General features: G+C 41.3%; 1 protein-coding gene across 5 annotated transcripts in view; it reads left to right on the top strand.

The window, feature by feature from the left end:
• Positions 1–21205, top strand: part of LOC115169950 (phosphatidylinositol 3-kinase regulatory subunit gamma) — a 52109-nt gene that overhangs the window by 15079 nt on the left and 15825 nt on the right. For all 5 annotated transcript variants that reach the window (XM_029726107.1, XM_029726111.1, XM_029726110.1 and 2 more), the window contains 2 exons: positions 1823–2600; positions 15893–15985. In XM_029726107.1, the coding sequence (XP_029581967.1) occupies positions 2282–2600; positions 15893–15985 (412 nt within the window). In that variant the 5' untranslated portion in view covers positions 1823–2281. The remainder of the gene's footprint in view (positions 1–1822; positions 2601–15892; positions 15986–21205) is intronic.

Below are 21205 nucleotides of genomic sequence, written 5' to 3'. Positions count from 1 at the left end.
GAGCCAGTTTCTTCATAGAGCTTGATGGTTTTTGCGACTGCTCTTGAAGAAACTTTAAAAGTTCTTGACATTTTCCAGATTAAGACATGAAGGTCAGTCAAAGTAATGATGGACTGTTGTTTCTCTTTGCTTATTTGAGCTGTTCGTGCCATAATATGGACTTGGTCTTTTACCAAATAGGGCTATCCTCTGTATACCACCCCTACCTTGTCACAACACAAATGAACTTTTAACAAGGCACACCAGTTAATTGAAATTCATTCCAGGTGACTACCTCATGAAGCTGAGAGAATGTCAAGAGTGTGCAAAGCTGTTATCAAGGCAAAGGGTGGCAACTTTGAAGAATGTCAAATATAAAATATATAAAACACTTTTTTTGGTTACTACATGATTCCATATGTGTTATTTCATAATTCGGATGTATTCACTATTATTCTACAATGTAGAAAATAGTAATAATAAAGAAAAAACCCTTGAATGAGTAGGTGTGTCCAAACTTTTGACTGGTACTGTATATACACTACCGTGCAAAAGTTTGGGGTCACTTAGAAATGTCCTTGTTTTGAAAGAAAAACACTTTTTTTGATCCATTAAAATAACATCAAATTGATCAGAAATACAGTGTAGACATTGTTAATGTTGTAAATGACTCTTGTAGCTGGAAACTGCAGATTTTTTTATGTAATATCTACATGGGCATCCTGTGTTCCAATGGCACGTTGTGTTAGCTAATCAAAGTTTATAATTTTAAAAGGCTAATTGATCATTAGAAAACCCTTTTGCAATTATGTTAGCACAGCTGAAAACCTTTGTGCTGATTTAAAGAATCAATAAAACTGGCCTTCTTTATACTAGTTGAGTATCTGGAGCATCAGCATTTGTGGGTTCGATTCCAGGCTCAAAAGGGCCAGAAACAAATAACTTTCTTCTGAAACTCGTCAGTCTATTCTTGTCCTGAGAAATGAAGGCTATTCCATGCGAGAAATTGCCAAGAAACTGAAGATCTCGTACAAAGCTGTGTACTACTCCCTTCACAGAACAGCGCAAACTGTCTCTAACCAGAATAGAAAGAGTGGGAGGCCCTGGTGCACATCTGAGCAAAGGAACAAGTACATTAATGTGTCTAGTTTGAGAAATGGATGCTTCACAAGTCCTCAACTGGCAGCTTCATTAAATAGTTCCAGCAAAACCCCAATCTCAACGTCAACAGTGAAGAGGCGACTCTGTGATGCTGGCCGCTTTTAATCAGCACAACAGTTTTCAGCTGTGCTAACATAATTGCATTTCTCAGAACAAGAATAGACTGACGAGTTTCAGAAGAAAGTTATTTGTTTCTGGTCATTTTGAGCCTGTAATCGAACCCACAAATCCTGATGCTCCAGATACTCAACTAGTCTAAAGAAGGACAGTTTTATTTTTATTTTTGTTTTTTTAATCAGCACAGTTTTTAGCTGTGCTAACATAATTGCAAAAGGGTTTTCTAATGCTCAATTAGCCTTTTCAAATGATAAACTTGGATTAGCGCACAACGTGCCATTGGAACATAGGAGTGATGGTTGCTGCTGATAATGGGCCTATGTAGATATTCCATAAATCTGCCATTTCCAGCTACAATAGTCATTTACAACATTAACAATGTCTACACTATATTTCTGATCAATTTGATGTTATATTAACAAAAAAATAGATTTTCTTTAAAAAACAAGGACATTTCTAAGTGACCCCAGACTTTTGAACGGTAGTGTATATTCTAAATGATTATTTTTACATTGTCTATGTATTTTTCCCTTAAACCCACTTGTTTTTCCTCTGTGTTCTGTAGGTTGTCACCGTCCAGATCGTGAGGAGCCTGAAAGAACCAAGTACTATTATAGTGTCCTATTCTGCCCCCCCCCCCATCCACCCCCACAGACAACACAGGTAGACTGAAGAGACCAACGTCTCGGTTAGTTAGGTTTAGAGCCTGTCCAGCTAGTTTTTCTCACTTGAAGGAGCATGTTGCCAACCCTGTCCCTCTGTTCCATTATTTGGTTAAACCGTGGTATCAAGCTGAGGAAAGTGCTCCACAGTGCCAACACCGGCCTGCTCTGAGGCAGCAGCACCCTACCTACCTTCCTCCATAGACTCGGCCATTTTAGCAATGCTTCTTAGCTTCGGTTGAAAGTTCTAAACGGCCACTACTCATCACCCTCTACTGCCTGTACATTTCTGGGTTGCCGTAGCATCGGGCCGACATTCGCATCCTCTCAGCGTCTTCGGCAGCTTTTCTCGGTTTCCAAAAATGGCGGTTGAGGGTTTCAAGTACCGTGCCCTCTACGTGTACACCAAGGACTTGGAGGAAGATGTTGATCTGCAGCCCGGGGACATTCTGACCGTCAGCAAGGCCTCCCTGCTCTCCCTGAATTTCAAGGAGGGGGACGAGGAGCGTCCCGAGGTCCTAGGCTGGCTGCTGGGCTTCAACGAGCGCACCAAGCAGAGGGGGGACTTCCCAGGGACATACGTTCAGTTTGTGGGCCACGTGAGGATGTCACCGCCATCCAGTCAGCCTCGCTCCCAAAGAATCCTCCCAGCAGCCCCAGGGCATGAGCTGTCACAGCAAGGTAAGACCTGAGTATATCCAACATTAGGAACACCTTCCTAATGTTGAGTTGCCCCCCCCCCCCCCCCCCCCCCCGAAAGCATTCCACAGGGATGCTGGCCAATGTTGACTCCAAGGCTTCCCACAGTTGTGTCAGGTTGGCTGGATGTCCTTTGGGTGGTGGACCATTCTTGATACAAAAGGGAAACAGTTGAGCGTGAAAAACCCAAGAGCGTTGCAGTTCTTGACACAAACCGGTGCGCCTGGCACCGACTACCATACCCTGTTCAAAGGCACTTACATATTTTGTTTTGCCCGTTTACCCTCTGAATGGCACACATACATAATCCATGTCTCAATCCTTCTTTAACCCCTGGTCGGGCGACATCCAGCGAAAAATCCTATCGCCATTAGCAGAACAAAATTGAATATTGTTTTTTTTCAAATATAGGACTATGTTATATCGTTTTATAGATACACCTCTCCTGAATCGAACCACGTTGTCCGATTTCAAAAAGGCTTTACAGCAAAAGCAAAACATTAGATTATGTTAGAGGAGTATATCGTAAAAGTAGCCACATAGCCATTTTCCGACCAACCACATGCATCACAAATAACTAAAAAACAGCTAAATGCAGCACTAACCTTTGACAATCTTCATCAGATGACACTCCTAGGACATCATGTTACACAATACATGCATTCTTTTGTTCGATAAAGTTCATATTTATATATAAAAACAGCATTTTACATCGGCGCGTGACGTTGACTAACTATTTTCCCTCAAATGCATCCGGTGAAACAGCGCTACAATTTACTAAATTACTATTCGAAAACATTTTTAAAATGTAATATTGTCATTCTAAGATTTATAGATGAATATCTCTTGAAAGCACCTGTAATGCCAGATTTAAAAATAACTTTACTGGGTAATCACACTTTGCGATAAAAGGGGATGCGATACTCAGAAAAATAGGCTACCGTCACAGGTCAGCGCCATCTTGGAACAATCGCATATCAAATCTACTCTTGTATACTATTGTCAATAATCCCTTACCTTTGATTATCTTCCTCAGAAAGCACTTCCAGGCATCCCAGGTCCACAACAAATGTATTTTCGTTCGAAAAAGTTAATCCTTTACGTCCCAATAGCTTGTTCTTGTTAGCGCGTTCTGAAGGCTGCTCCAAAACTTCCGTCGGCTGCGGGACTCCTCTTTCAATAAAATGCATTTTTTTTTAAATGTAGGTTCGTTCAAACATGTCAAACGTTGTATAACATAAATCTTTAGGGCCTTTTTCAACCAGAGCTCCAATAAGATTCAAGGGGGACGATTGCATTGTCTTTCAAAACGTTTCGAAAGGGGAGGGTAGCCAGGGGCGCCGGCGTCATAATGGTGATGGCCCTCCTCATGTGACCACTTTCCACAGCGTCTCATTCAGTCAGTTTTCACAGTAGGAGACTCAAATCACTTTGTAAAGACTGGGGACATCTAGTGGAAGCAATAGGAAGTGCTCAATGAACCATTGCTCACGGTGTGATTAATAGTGATGAAGTTGAGTCCGCAATTCAGAATTCCACATCCTGTTACGATCGGTCTCGGGGTTTTGACTGCCATATGAGTTCTGTTATACTCACAGACACCATTCAAACAGTTTTAGAAACTTTAGGGTGTTTTCTATCCACAAGTATTAATTATATGCATATCCTAGCTTCTGAGTTTGAGTAGGAGGCCGTTTTAAAATGGGCACAATTGTTTTTCAAAAATCGCTGTAGCGCCCCCTATCCTAGGCGACCGTCGAGGTTAACCTGTCTCCACTTCATCTACACCGATTTTGAAGTGGATTTAATAAGTGACATCATTAAGGGATCATAATGTAGCTTTCACCTGGTCAGTCTGTCATGGAAAGAGCAGGTGTTCTTAATGTTTAGTATACTCAGTGTATTTCACTATAGATATGTATATTCTGTTGATTGATTGTCTCTGCAGAGATAAGTCACCAGCATTATAGTTTGTTTTACTACTTCCTTTTAAAAAAAATACAATTTGAGATGTTTATTAATACTCCAATGAAGTTGCCCTTCAACGTTGAGGAGAGTTGTGCATTCCTCTCAAAATAGTGATGACATTGTAAAAAATGTTAGGAAAAACCAACTCCAGCGGTGTTGTGTTTGAAGAGAACATAAATCCTTGAATGCGAAGTCCTTATTTGCTAGAAAGTTTTAGTATATTGACTACTAATAATGTGTCTTAATTGAGCTGCTCTTGGCTTATTGTTTTGTCCAAGGCTTTCACGGTTTGCTCCGACCGCAGACTGACCCTTGTAATCTTCCGTAAAGACTAAAGAGCTGTCATAAACCTCTCTCATTCCAAACGCAACTAAGCAATTTCTCATTTGAACCTAATCCAGTTACTGACCTGACTCTTGGTCAGGTTTTCTTCAATGTCTCCTATATTATTGCCTTGACCCTCCATTCAACTCTCCTGCAAAGTATCGGGGTGAGTTGCATTCAATCGTGTTGTACAAGGTTGTGTCCAAGAGTTCATTAGTGAGTGCTACACATTAGATGTGCTGCAATCTTTTTACATACCTATTACACATGTATTGCTAAACTCCCTGTACACATATGAGAGGTTATTAAGGAACTTAGCAACTGAACTTGTGAGAGGTAAATTGTGGATTTGGTTTACTGCATTTCTAACGGGTTACCCCAGAGTAGAGAAATGTTCCAGTTTATTTATTATGAATAAGTCAGATTGTCAGGAAACACTATCACATTGTTTCACCAAGCGATAACCTGTCCAATCTTTTAATCTCTGAACTACTATATAACTGCATAAATATATGGATGATTAATTCATGAAGTATTTTTACTGTGGCGCTCTCCAACTCAAATATACCCTTGGCTTTTGCCTTCTTCTGTACTCCTAGTTCTCTCTCTCTCTCTTCCTCGCTCTCACTCCCTCGCATTTAGCCCTAAGATCTCATTTATGGCTTTCTTCTTTTGGAAGGCCAGTGGTTCATTGGGCCAAAATGGATAAAAAATTATTTATCTAGTTACTTATGTGATTTGTATTGGGTTGAAAATGCACATTCCTCCTCTGTCTAAGGTAATGTTCCCCAACGCTCCATTCTGCCCTTTAGTGACAGGTAAGCTAAACTTTGAATTACCTCTAGTTCATCACTTATACAGTGGCTCGTTGTAATTCATGTTGACTCATTTGGTAAGCACTCCAGTGCAGGCCTATTAAGCCCAAGCACAGGCCTGCTCCAAACTCATTACAGCTAACTGGAATTCTGCAAGTCTTGATTATGCTACCTGGATAGGAACATGATGAATATTTTACCTGGAAGAACCAGTGGTAGAGTTTAATGGTAAGCTGAAGTGAACGTATAGGCCTAGGCCAGACTAGGGGGGCTCCTCAGAGTTGATGTTTGGCTAGAGAAACCAGTTGGGCAGCAGAGGTCTCTCTGATTTGGATAGAGCAGGGGAGACGTGCCAAATGCTTTGCCAAGAGAGACAGTGGAGAGGGGAGGGAGGGAGCAGGGAGTTGATTTGGCCCAGCACCAATAGTGCATTGTAGATTAGGAATGGGTAGGCCCAGATTTTTACAGATATCATCTTTCTATCTCCCTCAAGAAATTGAGGCCCTAGTTGTTGTTGTGTGAGTGTAGCCTACTATTTGTATTTTTTTTTACAGATTTAGCATTTGGCCTTAATATTTAGTTGAATTGATATGCATTGTATGTTAAAACGGCAAACCTAACTTTATCCAATGGGCTGATTTGTTCATGCAATTGAACATGGCTTTGTCTTGATTTTGTATAAGTATTCTAGAATGCTCAGTGGAGGCATAATGTAATGAGTACACTAGTTTCTTTCTTACATGTTCACAGGGAAACTTATCTTAGAATAAAATGGCTTATTGGAAGAATCCCATGAGTACATGTTTTCGTTCAGATTCGCTCTAAACTTTGGTCCTGCCAGTTTGAAAAGAGACAAGTAGGTATAATCTTTTCAGATAGCTTTTACAGATGCTTCCATTCCCATCAATCTGTGTTATTTGCCAGAGAAACCCAGGAATTTGGGGGAATTACACCAGATTTTAAATCAAAATCAGGCTAAAGTCCCAACAGTTCTCCTTTGACATTAAAACTAAGCAATGCTCGTGAGGAGGGAGGCTTTTTTTTCTCCTTCCTCTCCCTGGCCTCACTTTTACTGCCTGCTGAAGTGAACCATGGCTTGGCATTTTTGCAAACTCCTCCGCCTCCTCCTCATCCCCCTGTTTCACATACTCTTCTGATACTGTCTCCAGGCAGCTATAAACTATCCACCCGCCCCAGTTCTCAGAAAGGAGAGGCCTTTTCTCTCTGCTCCCTGCCCCTTACCAGGAACCAGTTTTCAAAGAATCCAATGAAGGGAAGGGGAGTGAGGCCTTCCCAGTCTCAGGCAGCAGATATGTAGGAACCAGCTGGAACTGCGCTTGCTTTTAGGACAATATATTTGTTTTGTTGGGGCCATACGTTTCTTTGTGACTGGAGAACTGTGGGCAGCCACTTGTGGATTCGTTTCTGCTCGGGCTCGTTTTTACATGCCCCAGTAAAAAGCACAGATTTTGGGGGTAAAATAAAACAAATCAAAACACAGAGTGGTTAAGCAAACCAATGCAATGTAAATACTGAGCTTTATAACTTCGTAGTGGCCTGGCCCCCTCAGACTGGGCCGCATCAATGTAATCTGGGTCTGAAGCACATTTTGACTCAAGAAGTGATATGGTACTTAATACACGGCCTGTCTACATTGCTGGGATGCAGTGTTCAGAACTACAGATGTACTGTAGCCCATGCAATATGAGCAGCACTACTGCGTAACATCACAGAGCTGTTGACGCATCATTAGCAGAATCTCCTGCCTTGTTCTACATTGCATAATGTATTGTGCAGATAACAGATGCATTCTTTGATGGCTGGAATGAGGAATAGGATACATTTTTAGGTGCATAATTCTGACGTAACTTTTAAAAGACAATCCATATGTTTTATACACGTGGCACATTATTTTATCAACTATGAAAAGTTTTATAAGGAGGATCCAGAGAAAATAATGTTCGATAAACACATGTAGATTTCTCTATAGGAATTGGTGTGAAGTTAATTTGAGTTGACTGAGGTTTCGGGTGCAAAAATAGGTGGAACTTATTTTACAGTGCAGGTGATGCGAAGACTGAATCCAGAGGTTGTATGTACAAAATATACAAGTGAGGAAAAATAGCTGTCAGAAATGTACAACTTGAATGGTGATTTGGTTGCACAATTCACATTACAATGGCCAATGCTAAAATTGTTAATAACTTAATTAGCATAGAAATGCACGTTTTCGATAAACAATGAGACACCCCTTAACGGAGACCAAATACAAAGAAGGGCACAGCCTGTGCCTATAAAGTCAGAATTAATTGAAGATAAATCAAGAAATCTGTCATGAATATAAAGGTTTTTGCATCAGTTTAGTCACGCAATTTAACATCTAGCTAAGATGTTTGGTGCAGTACTTCTCAAGTGTAACAATGTGCATGAAAACTAGTAGTGCACTGCAGACAGAAGGGCCTAGCCCCCCCCCCCCCCAATTATTGTTGACCAATCACCAACAAAGGGGTGTAGACTTCGGCTACCAAACTTCGAATTGCATCAACAACACAAAAATGGTGTCCCAAAAATGTTTACTACCAAAGACCCAAACAAACAGAAGTCAAAATTTTGTTTGGCGACAGAACAAAATAAATACAAACTCTAAACTTTTCTAAATAATTGACATGATTACCAGACTCTCACATTTGTGTCTTACATATTACATTGCACAATGTTTTGAAGGCATTAGCGAATTCATAGCCATAGGTTAGCAAGAAATGTTTGAACCAAATAATCAGTCCTTTTGTGTGGTAGCACAGCCGAAGCAGATTGGATAAGGCCTTGCTATCTGAAGCTAAAATATTTGCACTGCATCTCCATCAGTCATGATGTGAAGAAATTCTCAAAGGTTAAATCCGATCAATGCTATCTTATGAATGAATCTCCATTTCACTGCATGAAATATCCTCCGCTGACTGGCTTGAAAGCCCTCATGAGTTGAGACTGTGAGAGGGAGACCAAAAGAGTGGTCGGGAGGAGAACAGAATGTGGGAGAACTAGACTTGTCTTCCACCGACTGATGGCGAGGCAGTGTAAATATTTTAGCTTCAAATAGCAAGGCCCCAATCTGCTTCGCCTGTGCTACCATCCGCTTTTCACAAACCACTGTGAGAAGATTGTAAGCAAATGTTAGTTGTTGCTCAATAATTTCCCAATTAGGTGAACATGGCTAAATGTCAGAGCTTCTCTCACTGTAGAAGTCTGGAAACAGGCATTAACCAGAGCTTGGGAATGTTTCGGTGACCATATTACCGCCACACCGGCGGTCACGAGTCATGATGGCAGCCAAATTCCAAGTGACCGTTTAGTCACGGTAATGGTCATTAGTAGCTTATCAACTTGCTAACTACCTGGTACTCAGCACTCTATTGTCCCTCTAATCATGCTGTCATCAATGCAAATGTGATCAGAAATGTAATCAAACACTTCATGAGTTCCCATGAGCTCATGTTGCCCAACATTTCTATAGGCTATGCAATTGTGTGAGAAAACAGAGTGATGGCCTCTATTAAAAAGAGGAGGTCCCATCAGCTTTCTATAGGCTAGGCCTACTATATTTATTTCTCAACTTTCCGAACATTAAGCACATTGTTTATCTTTACAACAGGAGTATAGCCCACCTGGTTGACATGAAAATCTCTATATAATCTCTATATACTAAATTATATATAATTTAGTATATGTAAAGACACAATTAAATCAAGGATAGTGTGATGGGTGACAATATTAACTTAGCAAGAAACAGCGCAGGTGAGGTTCAAGTTTGTGGAAGATCATTTTCACCATATAAGTGCACCTTTTTATAATAAAAACATTACATGCATAATCACATTTGTGGACACTTTTGAGAAGGGTGTTTTCCTGCTAATGGAACATTTGCACTTATAGCCTACTGCCGTTTGCATTGCAGCACTTTTAATGTGAAGAAATAGCCTAATAGTTTATCAACATTTTAAGCTAAATGTTCTCATCTGTTGCGTCAGGCTCATTGATTAAAACAGGTTTTTGGTTGTGTTTATTTGGGATCTATTGCATCCCACAACTGTCCCAGACTATGTTTGGAATATGTATATCTCGCACAGAATAGAATAGGTTAACATTTGTGCTGTGGGGGATAGTAGATTTACAGGCTAGTGCTTTTGTTGTTTGTTAGTCCTATTCATCTTGTTGGCTGACGAAAAGTAAATGTGGACAGTTCTTCCAATATTTTCAATATGCGCCTCGGAATTGGAAAAGGACTTGCACAGTTGCGTCCCCGATGTGTCTGTCTTCACTTGTAGCCTGTGAGAAAGACCTTATCACATGACAGAGAGCCATGTGAGTGAGAGGTTCTTTGGCACGCAGCCGGTAGATTGTTTATAATTATTATATTCAATTCAAATCAAATTTGATTGGTCACACATAGTAGTATCTAACAATTCACAACAATACACATCTAAAATAATGGAATTAAGAAATATATAAATATTAGGACGAGCAATGTCAGAGTAGCATTGACTAAAATACAGTAGAATAGAATACGGTATATACAGTTGAAGTCCGAAGTTTACATACTGTCACGCCCTGACCTTAGAGATCCTTTTTATTCTCTATTTTGGTTAGGTCAGGGTGTGACTAGGGTGGGTACTCTAGTTTTTGTATTTTTATGTTGGCCTGATATGGTTCCCAATCAGAGGCAGCTGTCTATCGTTGTCTCTGATTGGGGATCATATTTAGGCAGCCTTTTCCCACCTGTTGTTTGTGGGATCTTGTTTTTGGTACTGTGCTGTGTAGCCCTTCTGAACGTTACGTTTTGTTTGTATTTGTTTTTGTTTTGTTTTCGGTGTTCATTTAATAAAGAAAGATGTACGCCTACCACGCTGCACCTTGGTCTAATCCTTCCAACAACGAACGTAACACATACACCTTAGCCAAATATATTTAAACTCAGTTTTCCACAATTCCTGACATTTAATCCTAGTAAAAATTCCCTGTCTTAGGCCAGTTAGATCACCACTTTATTTTAAGAATGTGAAATGTCAGAATAGTAGTGGAGAGAATGATTTATTTCAGCTTTTATTTCTTTCATCACATTCCCAGTGGGTCAGAAGTTTACATACACTCAATTAGTATTTGGTAGCATTGCCTTTAAATTGTTTAACTTGGATCAAACATTTTGGGTAGCCTTCCACAATAAGTTGGATGAATTTTGGCCCATTCCCCCTGACAGAGCTGGTGTAACTGAGTCAGGTTAGTAGGCCTCCTTAATCGCACACGCTTTTTCAGTTCTGCCCACAAATGTTCTATAGGATTGAGGTCAGGGCTTTGTGATGTCCACTCCAATACCTTGACTTTGTTGTCCTTAAGCCATTTTGCTACAACTTTGGAAGTATGCTTGGGGTCATTGTCCATTTGGAAGACCCATTTGCGACCAAGCTTTAACTTCCTGACATCTTACATTTTTTTTAATTTTAGTAATTTAGCAGACGCTCTTATCCAGAGCGACTTACAGTAGTGAATGCATACATTTCATTTAATTTCAGGCACTTTATTTATTTATTTATTTTTGTACTGGCCCCCCGTGGGAATCGAACCCACAACCCTAGCGTTGCACACACCATGCTGGCGTTGCACACACCATGCTGGCGTTGCAAACACCATGCTCTATCAACTGAGCCACAGGGAAGCTGTGATAAGGGCTTGATGTTGCTTCAATATATCCACATAATTGTCTTACCTCATGATGCCATCTATTGTGTGAAGTGCACCAGTCCCTCCTGCAGCAAAGCACCCCTACAACATGATGCTGCCACCCCCGTGCTTCACGGTTGGGATGATGTTCTTCGGCTTGCAAGCCTCCCCTTTTTCCTCCAAACATAACGATGGTCATTATGGCCAAACAGTTATATTTTTGTTTCATCAGACCAGAGGACATTTCTCCAAAAAGTATGATTTTTGTCCCCATATGTGCAGTTGCAAACCATAGTCTGGCTTTTTTTATGGTAGTTTTGGAGCAGTGGCTTCTTCCTTGCTGAGTGGCCTTTCAGGTTATGTCGATATAGGACTCCACTTACTGTGGATATAGATACTTTTGCTGTTGTTCTGGGATTGATTTGCACTTTTTGCACCAAAGTGCGTTCATCTCTAGGAGACAGAACGTGTCTCCTTCCTGAGCGGTATGATGGCTGCGTGATCCCATGGTGTTTATACTTGCGTACTATTGTTTGTACAGATGAATGTGGTACCTTCAGGCGTTTGGAAATTGCTCCCAACGATGAACCAGACTTGTGGAGGTCTCTGCTGACTTCTTTTGATATTCCCATGATGTCAAGGAAAGAGGCACTGAGTTTGAAGGTAGGCCTTGAAATGCATCCACAGGTACACCTCCAATTGACTGAAATGATGTCAATAAGCCTATCAGAAGCTTCTAAACCATGACCTAATTTTCTGGAATTTTCCAAGCTGTTTAAAGGCACAGTCAACTTAGTGTATGTTAACTTCTGACCCACTGGAATTGTGATACAGTGAAATAATCTGTCTGTAAACAATTGTTGGAAAATTACTTGTCATGCACAGAGTAGATGTCCTAACCGACTTGCCAAAACTATAGTTTGTTAACAAGAAATGTGTGGCGTGGTTGAAAAACAAGTTAATGACTCCAACCTAAGTGTATGTAAAATTCCGACTTCAACTGTACATATGAGATGAGTAAAGCAGTATGTATACATTATTAAAGTGACTACTGATTCCATGCCTATGTATATAGGGCAGCAGCCTCTAAGGTGCAGGGTTGCGTAACTGGGTGGAAGCCGGCTAGTGATGGCTATTTAACAGTCTGATGGTCTTGCGATAGAATCTGTTTTTCAGTCTCTCGTCCCAGCTTTGATGCACCTGTACTGACCTTGCCTTCTGGATGATAGAGGGGTGAACAGGCTGTGGCTCGGGTGGTTGATGTCTTTGATGATCTTTTTGGCCTTCCTGTGACATCAGGTGCTGCAGGTTTCCTGGAGGGCAGGCAGTCTGCCCCCGGTGATGTGTTGGGCAGACTGCACCACCCTCTGGAGATTCCTGCATTTGCGGGCAGTGCAGTTGCCGCACCGGACAGTGCTACAGCATGACAGGATGCTCTCAATTGTGCATCTGTAAAAGTTTGTGAGGGTCTTAGGCGCCAAGCCAAATTTCTTCAGCCTCCTGAGGTTGAAGAGGCGCTGTTGAGCCTTCTTCACCACACTGTCTGTGTGGGTGGACCATTTCAGATTGTCATTGATGTGTACGCCAAGGAACTTGAAGCTTTCTACCTTCTCCACTGCGGTCCCGTCGATGTGGGTGGGTGGTGCTCCCTCTGCTGTTTCCTGAAGTCCATGATCAGCTCCTTTGTTTTGTTGAGGGAGAGATTATTTTCCTGGCACGACTCTGCCAGGACCCTTACCTCCTCCCTGTAGGCTTTCTCATCATTGTTGGTAATCAGGCCTACTACTGTTGTCGTCTGCAAACTTGATGATTGTGTATTCAGCCCAAGAGCACGACGGCCACTGGTCGCAAAAGGCATGGATTTCTGGGAGGGGGGGGGGCATTACGACCACACAAAGTGGATGCAGCCGGGAAATTTGAGACAGTATCAAGTTCTTCTCAAATTGTGAATGAGAGACTGATGAAGTGTGTACAGCCTGCGCAAAAAGCAAACCAAAGCTCATGCCTTTCATCTGACTTTTTTTTTCAAATCATCATTAGAGTGGCATCATGCAGCACCATATAGCCCAACATTTGTATCACAACTAATGTTACATAAATAACTCTAAATTAAGCATATAGGAGGACCTGTTTCTTTGGTAACTGCTGAACACAGAATAGCCGATGTGCCCACTCCCTCAAATCGTTTGGAGAAAATATAATTTCTATTTTATTCAGCTATGTTCAATTGTGTTCTTCATACTATAAAACAATATAAAAGAATGCCACGTAATTCTAAGAAAATCTTGTCTAAATGAACTAGTGTAGCCAGATCAGGGCCTAACATGAGGACAACTCACAGTATGCTATCTGTTCTGTTCTTCATAGCATGTTTCTTTAGACCTGTCTAAAATTAATCATGGATTCATTGTGATGGTGTAGGCTATTACATGGATTTCTTAGACATTTTCAGATGTGGATGTTCCAAATGTCTGCATTAGTGGCTTGTAAACTATGCGTTGAAGCCAGGAGATGCTAAATGTTATGTTAATTAACGGTCAATTACTGTGAGGCCGGTAGTTATTTGCGTGACAATCACCGGTTGACAAAATGTCATGACCGCAACAGCCCTAACCAAAACAGACCATTAAACTTCCACACAGACGCCCATCCCAGCGTGAATAAAGCTGGTTACGGTTATCACATGATTATACTGCTCTCTCCCTCTCTCCATCTGTTCTCTCTCTGTCTCTGTCTGTCTGTGTTCTCTCTCTGCTCTCTCTCCATTTGCCTCTCTCTCCATGACATGTTGAGTCGCAGGCCTGCCTGCCAGCACACAGACCGCCGAGGTGGTTCTAATTGAGTAATGATGAGTTGGTGCTCTCTCCAAAAACCCAAAGATGACTCCAGGGCCACAGCTGTCCCCCCACCCCACCCGCCCCCTCATTTGCACAAAAACCCAAGCTACTCTGAGCGTGTGTGTGACAGAGCGAGGGATGGTAGAGTTATTCTTCTGGAGGAGTATATGGCATTTGATTCTCCTGCCACCCACCTCCAAAGTATTGGAATACATTTGTTTTGTGGTTTTTATAGTCTATATTTTTGCCTATTGGATTTGATTTCCCTATTTTATTGGCTGCGGCCCACCCCAACCCCAAGTGCATATTAGATCCATGCTAGACTGCATGTCTGTGGATTGCCTTCAGTCCTGTTGAATTGAATATTCACTGTACTATGCTGTTAAAAGAATAACTACTTGATTTTAGTATGACTTGCATAGGTATTTATTTCCTTTATTTTAATTTATTAAACAGCAGACAGGTTTTTATTTAACTATTTCCTTACCAGATACGAGAATACCTATTGGTGGGAAGAACATTATGACAACTGAGCAACTGCTGCTAGAGACCAACCATGCATGGGTGGACTTTTGAAAGGAGTCAATTGAAATTAAGCCCCAGCTGCCCTCCCCCCATGTAAAGTTGTTTACATGGCCTATATATTTTTTTATAGTTACTGAAATTAAAAACATAGATGAAATAAACATTTTCAATTGTGCGGGGGAGGGTCCCGTCAACGGCATTTTGAAATTGCTAAGTCTGCCCCTGCGAAAATCAACCCACCAAAAATGGACACTGCTGCTGCATGCTAGCACAGGCTATTACCGCTCATCACTCCGGAAAAGGAGTTCCCATGTTTAACGTGCAACGGATAGAGGGAGAGAGCTAGAGAGGTGCAGAATGTGCTGACGCTGCGCTTTCGTCTGAACTCCCCAAATCAATAATCAGCCGCGGTTCAGCCATGCACTGCCAGGAGAAGGAGGCTGCAAAGCACTGGCCTCGGGTGCGGTGGGCCCGAAAAGGAGGCCCTGGCAGCCGGACACAGGGCTTTTGATTAAATCCTTTATTGTGCTCCACTCAGGCAAAGGGCCAAGGCGAAACAAACGCAGAGAAATGACTGGAGGGGTGGAAAAGGAGAGCGAGGAGAGTGAAGGGAAATGGGATCTCTTTTTCTCTCTGTTACCCCTCCCTCGCTCTCTACCTCGCTCTCCCTCTGTGACTGAAAAGATGTTTGATTTACTGTATGGGGTAGTTGTGGTGAGGTGAAAAGTTTTTTGTCCCTCAACAGACCGGCTGGCTCTGGTTGTGTATCGTCTTTCTGTTCACTAAGCCCCTTTCCTTTCTCAATGGTACATTGCTTGTCTGGGATTATTTCTATTTTTGGACAATGTAAATGTAATGTATAAGGGACTCAGTCTCTGGAGTCTAGACAATAGTGTTTTTGGCTGCCTCCAACTGCTGTTTATGGGATATGTGGTCTTCCTTGAGCAAATATGAAATGAAAAGCACATGCATTCACATTTTAAAGGACAAGCGATAGTCCGGTAGTGCAGCTCTCTGTCAATGGAGGCCTTCTGGAATCTAGTTTTTAAGGTTTTTCCAGAAAATATAACCATGGTTTGTGTTGTTGTTTCAGCTGTTTCTCTTCTGGATTTGACCGAGCAGTTCACACCACCAGAAACTGCTCCCCCTACCCTGGTGAACCTAGTGGATGCCATTGAGAAGAAAGGTACGCACTCACACACAAGGCAATGCAACACAACGCAAACATTAACATACATACACAGTAAATAGAAATATACAGCGGTATCGTAGTAGTCACCTTTCAGAGGAGAGGCACAATGGGAATACATGATATTATTCAGGTAGTATTCCGTTAGTCCAAAACCTGTCTCATATCCCTCAGACTGCACTATACAGCCTATACTGTAGTGTTTATTTGTCCCTGATATTTATTCTCACCTGTGTGCTCATGGTGTCATGCAGGACAGTGGTCTTCATTCACACTGTATTACCAATTAACCTCTCTAGGCTAGATGGGATGCTACCGTCCCACATGACCAACATCCAGTAAAAGTGCAGGGCGCCAAATTCAAACTACAGAATTGTAAATATTTAACATTCTTGAAAATACACATGCAATATGTCAAATTTAAGCTTGACTTCTTGTTACTCCAGCCACGGTGTCAGTTTTCAAAAAGGCTTCACGGCGAAAGCAAACCATGCGATTATCTGTGGACAGCACCCCATCAAACAAACACAGACAATCATATTTCATCCCGCCAGGCGCGACACAAAACTCAGAAATAACAATATAATTCATGCCTTCCCTTTGAAGAGCCTCTTCTGTTGGCACTCCAATATGTCCCATAAACATCACAAATGGTCCTTTTGTTTGATTAATTCTGTCGTTATATATCCAAAATATCCATTTATTTGGCGTGTTTGATCAAGAAAAACACCGGTTCCAACTCGTGCAACATGACTACAAAATATCTAATAAGTTACCTGTAATCTTTGTCCAAAGATTTCAAACAACTTTCCTAATACAACTTTAGGTATTTTTTTACGTAAATAATTGATCAAATTTAAGACCGGATAAACTGCGTTCAATACCGGACAAAAACAAAGTGGAGCGTGCTTTCAGGTCATGCACCTCTAACAAACAGTACACTTCACTTGACCCTCGTTCTGAACTGCCCTACTTCTTCATTACACAAAGGAAAAACATTCAACCAATTTCTAAAGACTGTTGGAATCCAGTGGAAGCGATAGGAACTGCAAGCAAGAGCTTTAGAAATCTAGATCCCCATAGAAAAGTCATTGAAAAGAGTGACCTCAAATTCTTTTGCCCCTGGATGGTTTGTCCTCGGGGTTTCACCTGCCAAATAGGTTCTGTTATACTCACAGACATCATTCAAACAGTTTTAGAAACTTCAGAGTGTTTTCTATCCAAATCTACGAATAATATACATATCCTAGTTTCTGGGCCTGAGTAGCAGGCAGTTTACTTTGGGCACGCTTTTCATCCGGATGTGAAAATACTGCCCCCTACGCTAGAGAGGTTAACACCACTCAGGAGGAATGTCTTCATTCACACTGTATTACCAACTAACACCACTCGGGTGGACTGTCTTCATTCACACTGTATTACCAACTAACACCACTCAGGACGAGGTCTTCATTCACAGTTTCAGTGCGCGTAGGGGAGAGCCGGGACTAAAGTAACAAAGGGCGAAATAACACGCCCATTTTCTCAGATGACACTGAAGCTAGAATGATGTAGTGAAGTCGGCCCGTTCCTAATGCGGAGGACGAGCTCCCTGCAAAAAAAAAAAACAGCCCAATGCTGACAATGTTTTGCCCAGTTATCTACAAAACATGTTTCTGTAAGTAAAAAAAACGGACCTGGAAAGGTTTTTTGGTTGTAGAGGTGTTTAGTTTAAGGTTGCAACAATGTAATTTTCTTAACCCATCATAGGTTTCAAGTATCATGCCAGCTAGTCTTGGGTCTTAGCCTGGGAGAAATTACAGGAGAGACGGGTGGGACGAAAGTAACACAATGTTAACTGAGGGACCTGAAATAAAATAAACGTTTAATCACAGGCCATTGTCTCCTCTAGTTCATATTGCTTTTAAAATGTTAGCACAATCTCAACAAATGACAGAATGTTTGAAAATTATGACATCATTAGAATGATGCCTTAATTAATTGCCTTGATCGATCAGCTTCTCGCATAAGCTTTTGTCGACAGGTTAATGGTAAAAAATATATATATGTTTATGATTCTGGGGTTGAATAACATGTGTCAAGCCATGGAAATGTGATAAGCATGATGAGTTTGCCGTTTGTGAAGAGAATAATGTTTTACAATTCTATCAAGACACGAGGAGGGCGCCAAGGACAGCTGGAGCGCACCTGCATAATCATTGAAAATGGTGAAAAACATACTCTACATTCCCATTTAAAGGGATACTTCGGGATTTTGCAATGAGGCCCTTTATCTACAGTACTTCCCCAGAGTCAGATGAACTTGTGGATACCATTTTTATTTGTCTATGCTCAGTATGAAGGAAGTTAGAGTTTCGCGTATCTACTCGACTTCTTCATTGTGCTAATGCTAGTTAGCATTGGCTCGCGAAACTACCTCAAAATTACAGTTGCTAATGGTAGAGGACCTATATGTTGTTTGTCATAAGATATGGTATCACTAACTGCATAGATCTGAGTAATTAGGGGGAAAAACGTGTTCCTTTTGTCCCAGTTTTCCCCTACATACATACACGGACACACACAGAGACGTGCACACAAACAAATAACCGTGCACACAAACAAATAACCGTGCACACACAGCCGTGCACACACAGCCGTGCACACACAGCCGTGCACACACAGCCGTGCACACACAGCCGTGCACAGGCACAAAGGTGGGGCACACACACCTTTCGTCCCACTCTACCCAATACCACAAAATTGTATAAAGTACAATATATACGTGTTGGACAGATGTGTCAATTTCACATATTAATGCTCACTATGCTTGGTTTCTGGCTCTTTAACTTGTTTTAGGCTAAAATCTTATTTTAGTTTTTTTTTTTATTAAAGAAATTACTCAATCTCATTACTGTAATGTACTGTAATGTACATTTTGTAGGACTTTACATGCATTTCATTTTTTTAAATAACTAGCATATTTAATTAAAATCAATGAAATGTTGTTTAAAGTGATACATATTCAAAGACCGTTATCGTTTCTGGGTATTCACATTACAAATTAGTTATATTTTAGACCAAAAAATTATCAAGCGTTTCGCATTTCTTCAAGTTCCTTTACAAAGTACAGTTTTTTTCATTAATAACATTCGGCCCATATTCGGCCCACGCATTACCAAGAAGAGAAGATCAAAGATGGCTACAAGGTAAGCTAGTCTTTTCTCTATTATTATGTTTAAATTTGATAATAGTCCTCGTACACCCCATTGACCCATTTTTTTAATATTATCATTACCGTAACTGTGTGATACTTAACAATATTTTTTTTACCCCTTTTTCTCCACAGTTTCCAATTGTTAGTTACAGTCTTGTCTTTCGGAGAGCCATGCGTCCTCCGAAACACGACCCAACCAAGCCGCACTGCTTTTTGACACAATGCCCGCTTAACCCGGAAGCCAACCACACCAATGTGTCGGAGGAAACACCGCACACCTGGCGACCGTGTCAGCGTGCATGTGCCCGGCCCGCCACAGGAGTCACTAGAGCGCGATGGGACAAGGACATCCCTGCCGGCCAAACCCTCCCCTAACCCGGACGACGCTGGGCCAATTGTGCGCCGCCCTATGGGTCTCCCGGTCGGCTGTGACAGAGCCTGGACTCGAACCAGGATCTCTAGTGACACAGCTAGCAACTGCGATGCAGTGCCTTAGACCACTGCGCCACTCGGGAGGCCCAACTGTATAATACTTGATGTTTGAGCAAAAACATTGAATAAACTATTTACAGTATAATATAGCATGAATTGATGATGTAAATGTTTTTGCTGAGTCATAGTGGCTTCTGCCATTGTTAGCTAAATTTGCTTCTCATGACCATAATGACCAATTCTCATTACCATGCCATATGGTTGTCTTATGGTAATTCGAAGTTGGGTAATGATAACTGTTTCTGATGCATGTAAAATGTAACTCCATCACACAATGTGAGCAACAGATACACTGCTAACCAAACAACAGTGCTAGGTGCATGCACACTTGAATTAAAGAATAACTACACAAAAAATGATTTATTTTATAAAAGATTTTTGGGCCTAAAAAATTGTCTCCTGATGTGGTGTATGCAATGTTCGCACATCCAATTGTGTTTTTCTATTAATTATTTATTTATGTTTTTGAAAACCTGAAGAATTTTTTAACAACCACCACCCCTCCCGCTTCCATAAACCTTTGACGTCCCACCACTGCAAAAAACAAATGATAGGGAAAAACTGAGTTACCATTTTATAATTTAAAGGCACATTAAACTTTTAAAAAATCTTACACTAAGTTGACTGTGCCTTTAAACAGCTTGGAACATTCCAGAAAATTATGTCATGGCTTTAGAAGCTTCTGATAGGCTAATTGATATCATTTGAGTCAATTGGAGGTGTACCTGTGGATGTATTTCAAGGCCTACCTTCAAACTCAGTGCTTCTTTACTTGACATCATGGGAAAATAAAAAGGAAATTAGCCAAGACCTCAGAAAAAAAATTGTAGACCTCCACAAGTCTCCTTGGGAGCAATTTCTAAACGCCTGAAGGTACCATGTTCATCTGTACAAACACAAGTATAAACACCATGGGACCACGCAGCCGTCATACCGCTCAGGAAGGAGACGCGTTCTGTCTCCTGGAGATGAACATACTTTGGTGCGAAAAGTGCAAATCAATCCCAGAACAACAGCAAAGGACCTTGTGAAGATGCTTGAGGAAACGGGTACAAAAGTATCTATATCCACAGTAAGTGGAGTCCTATATCGACATAACCCGAATGGCCGCTCAGCAAGGAAGAAACCACTGCTCCAAAACCGGCATAAAAAAGCCAGACTACGGTTTGCAACTGCACATGGGGACAAAGATCATACTTTTTGGAGAAATGGCCTCTGGTCTGATGAAACAAAAATAGAACTGTTTGGCCATAATGACCATCATTATGTTTGGAGGAAAAAGGGGGAGGCTTGCAAGCCGAAGAACACCATCCCAACCGTGAAGCACGGGGTTGGCAGCATCATGTTGTGGGGGTGCTTTGCTGCAAGAGGGACTGGTGCACTTCACAAAATAGATGGCATCATGAGGTAGGAAAATTATGTGGATGTATTGAAGCAACATCTCAAGACATCAGTCAGGAAGTTAAAGCTTGGTCGCAAATGGGTCTTCCAAATGGACAATGACCCCAAAAAGCATACTTCCAAAATTG

The sequence above is a fragment of the Salmo trutta genome, chromosome 31 (genome assembly GCF_901001165.1).
Source record: "Salmo trutta chromosome 31, fSalTru1.1, whole genome shotgun sequence".
NCBI lineage: Eukaryota > Metazoa > Chordata > Actinopteri > Salmoniformes > Salmonidae > Salmo > Salmo trutta.
The sequence above is the reverse complement of the archived record's forward strand: the minus strand, read 5'-3'. Positions and strand labels throughout refer to the sequence as shown.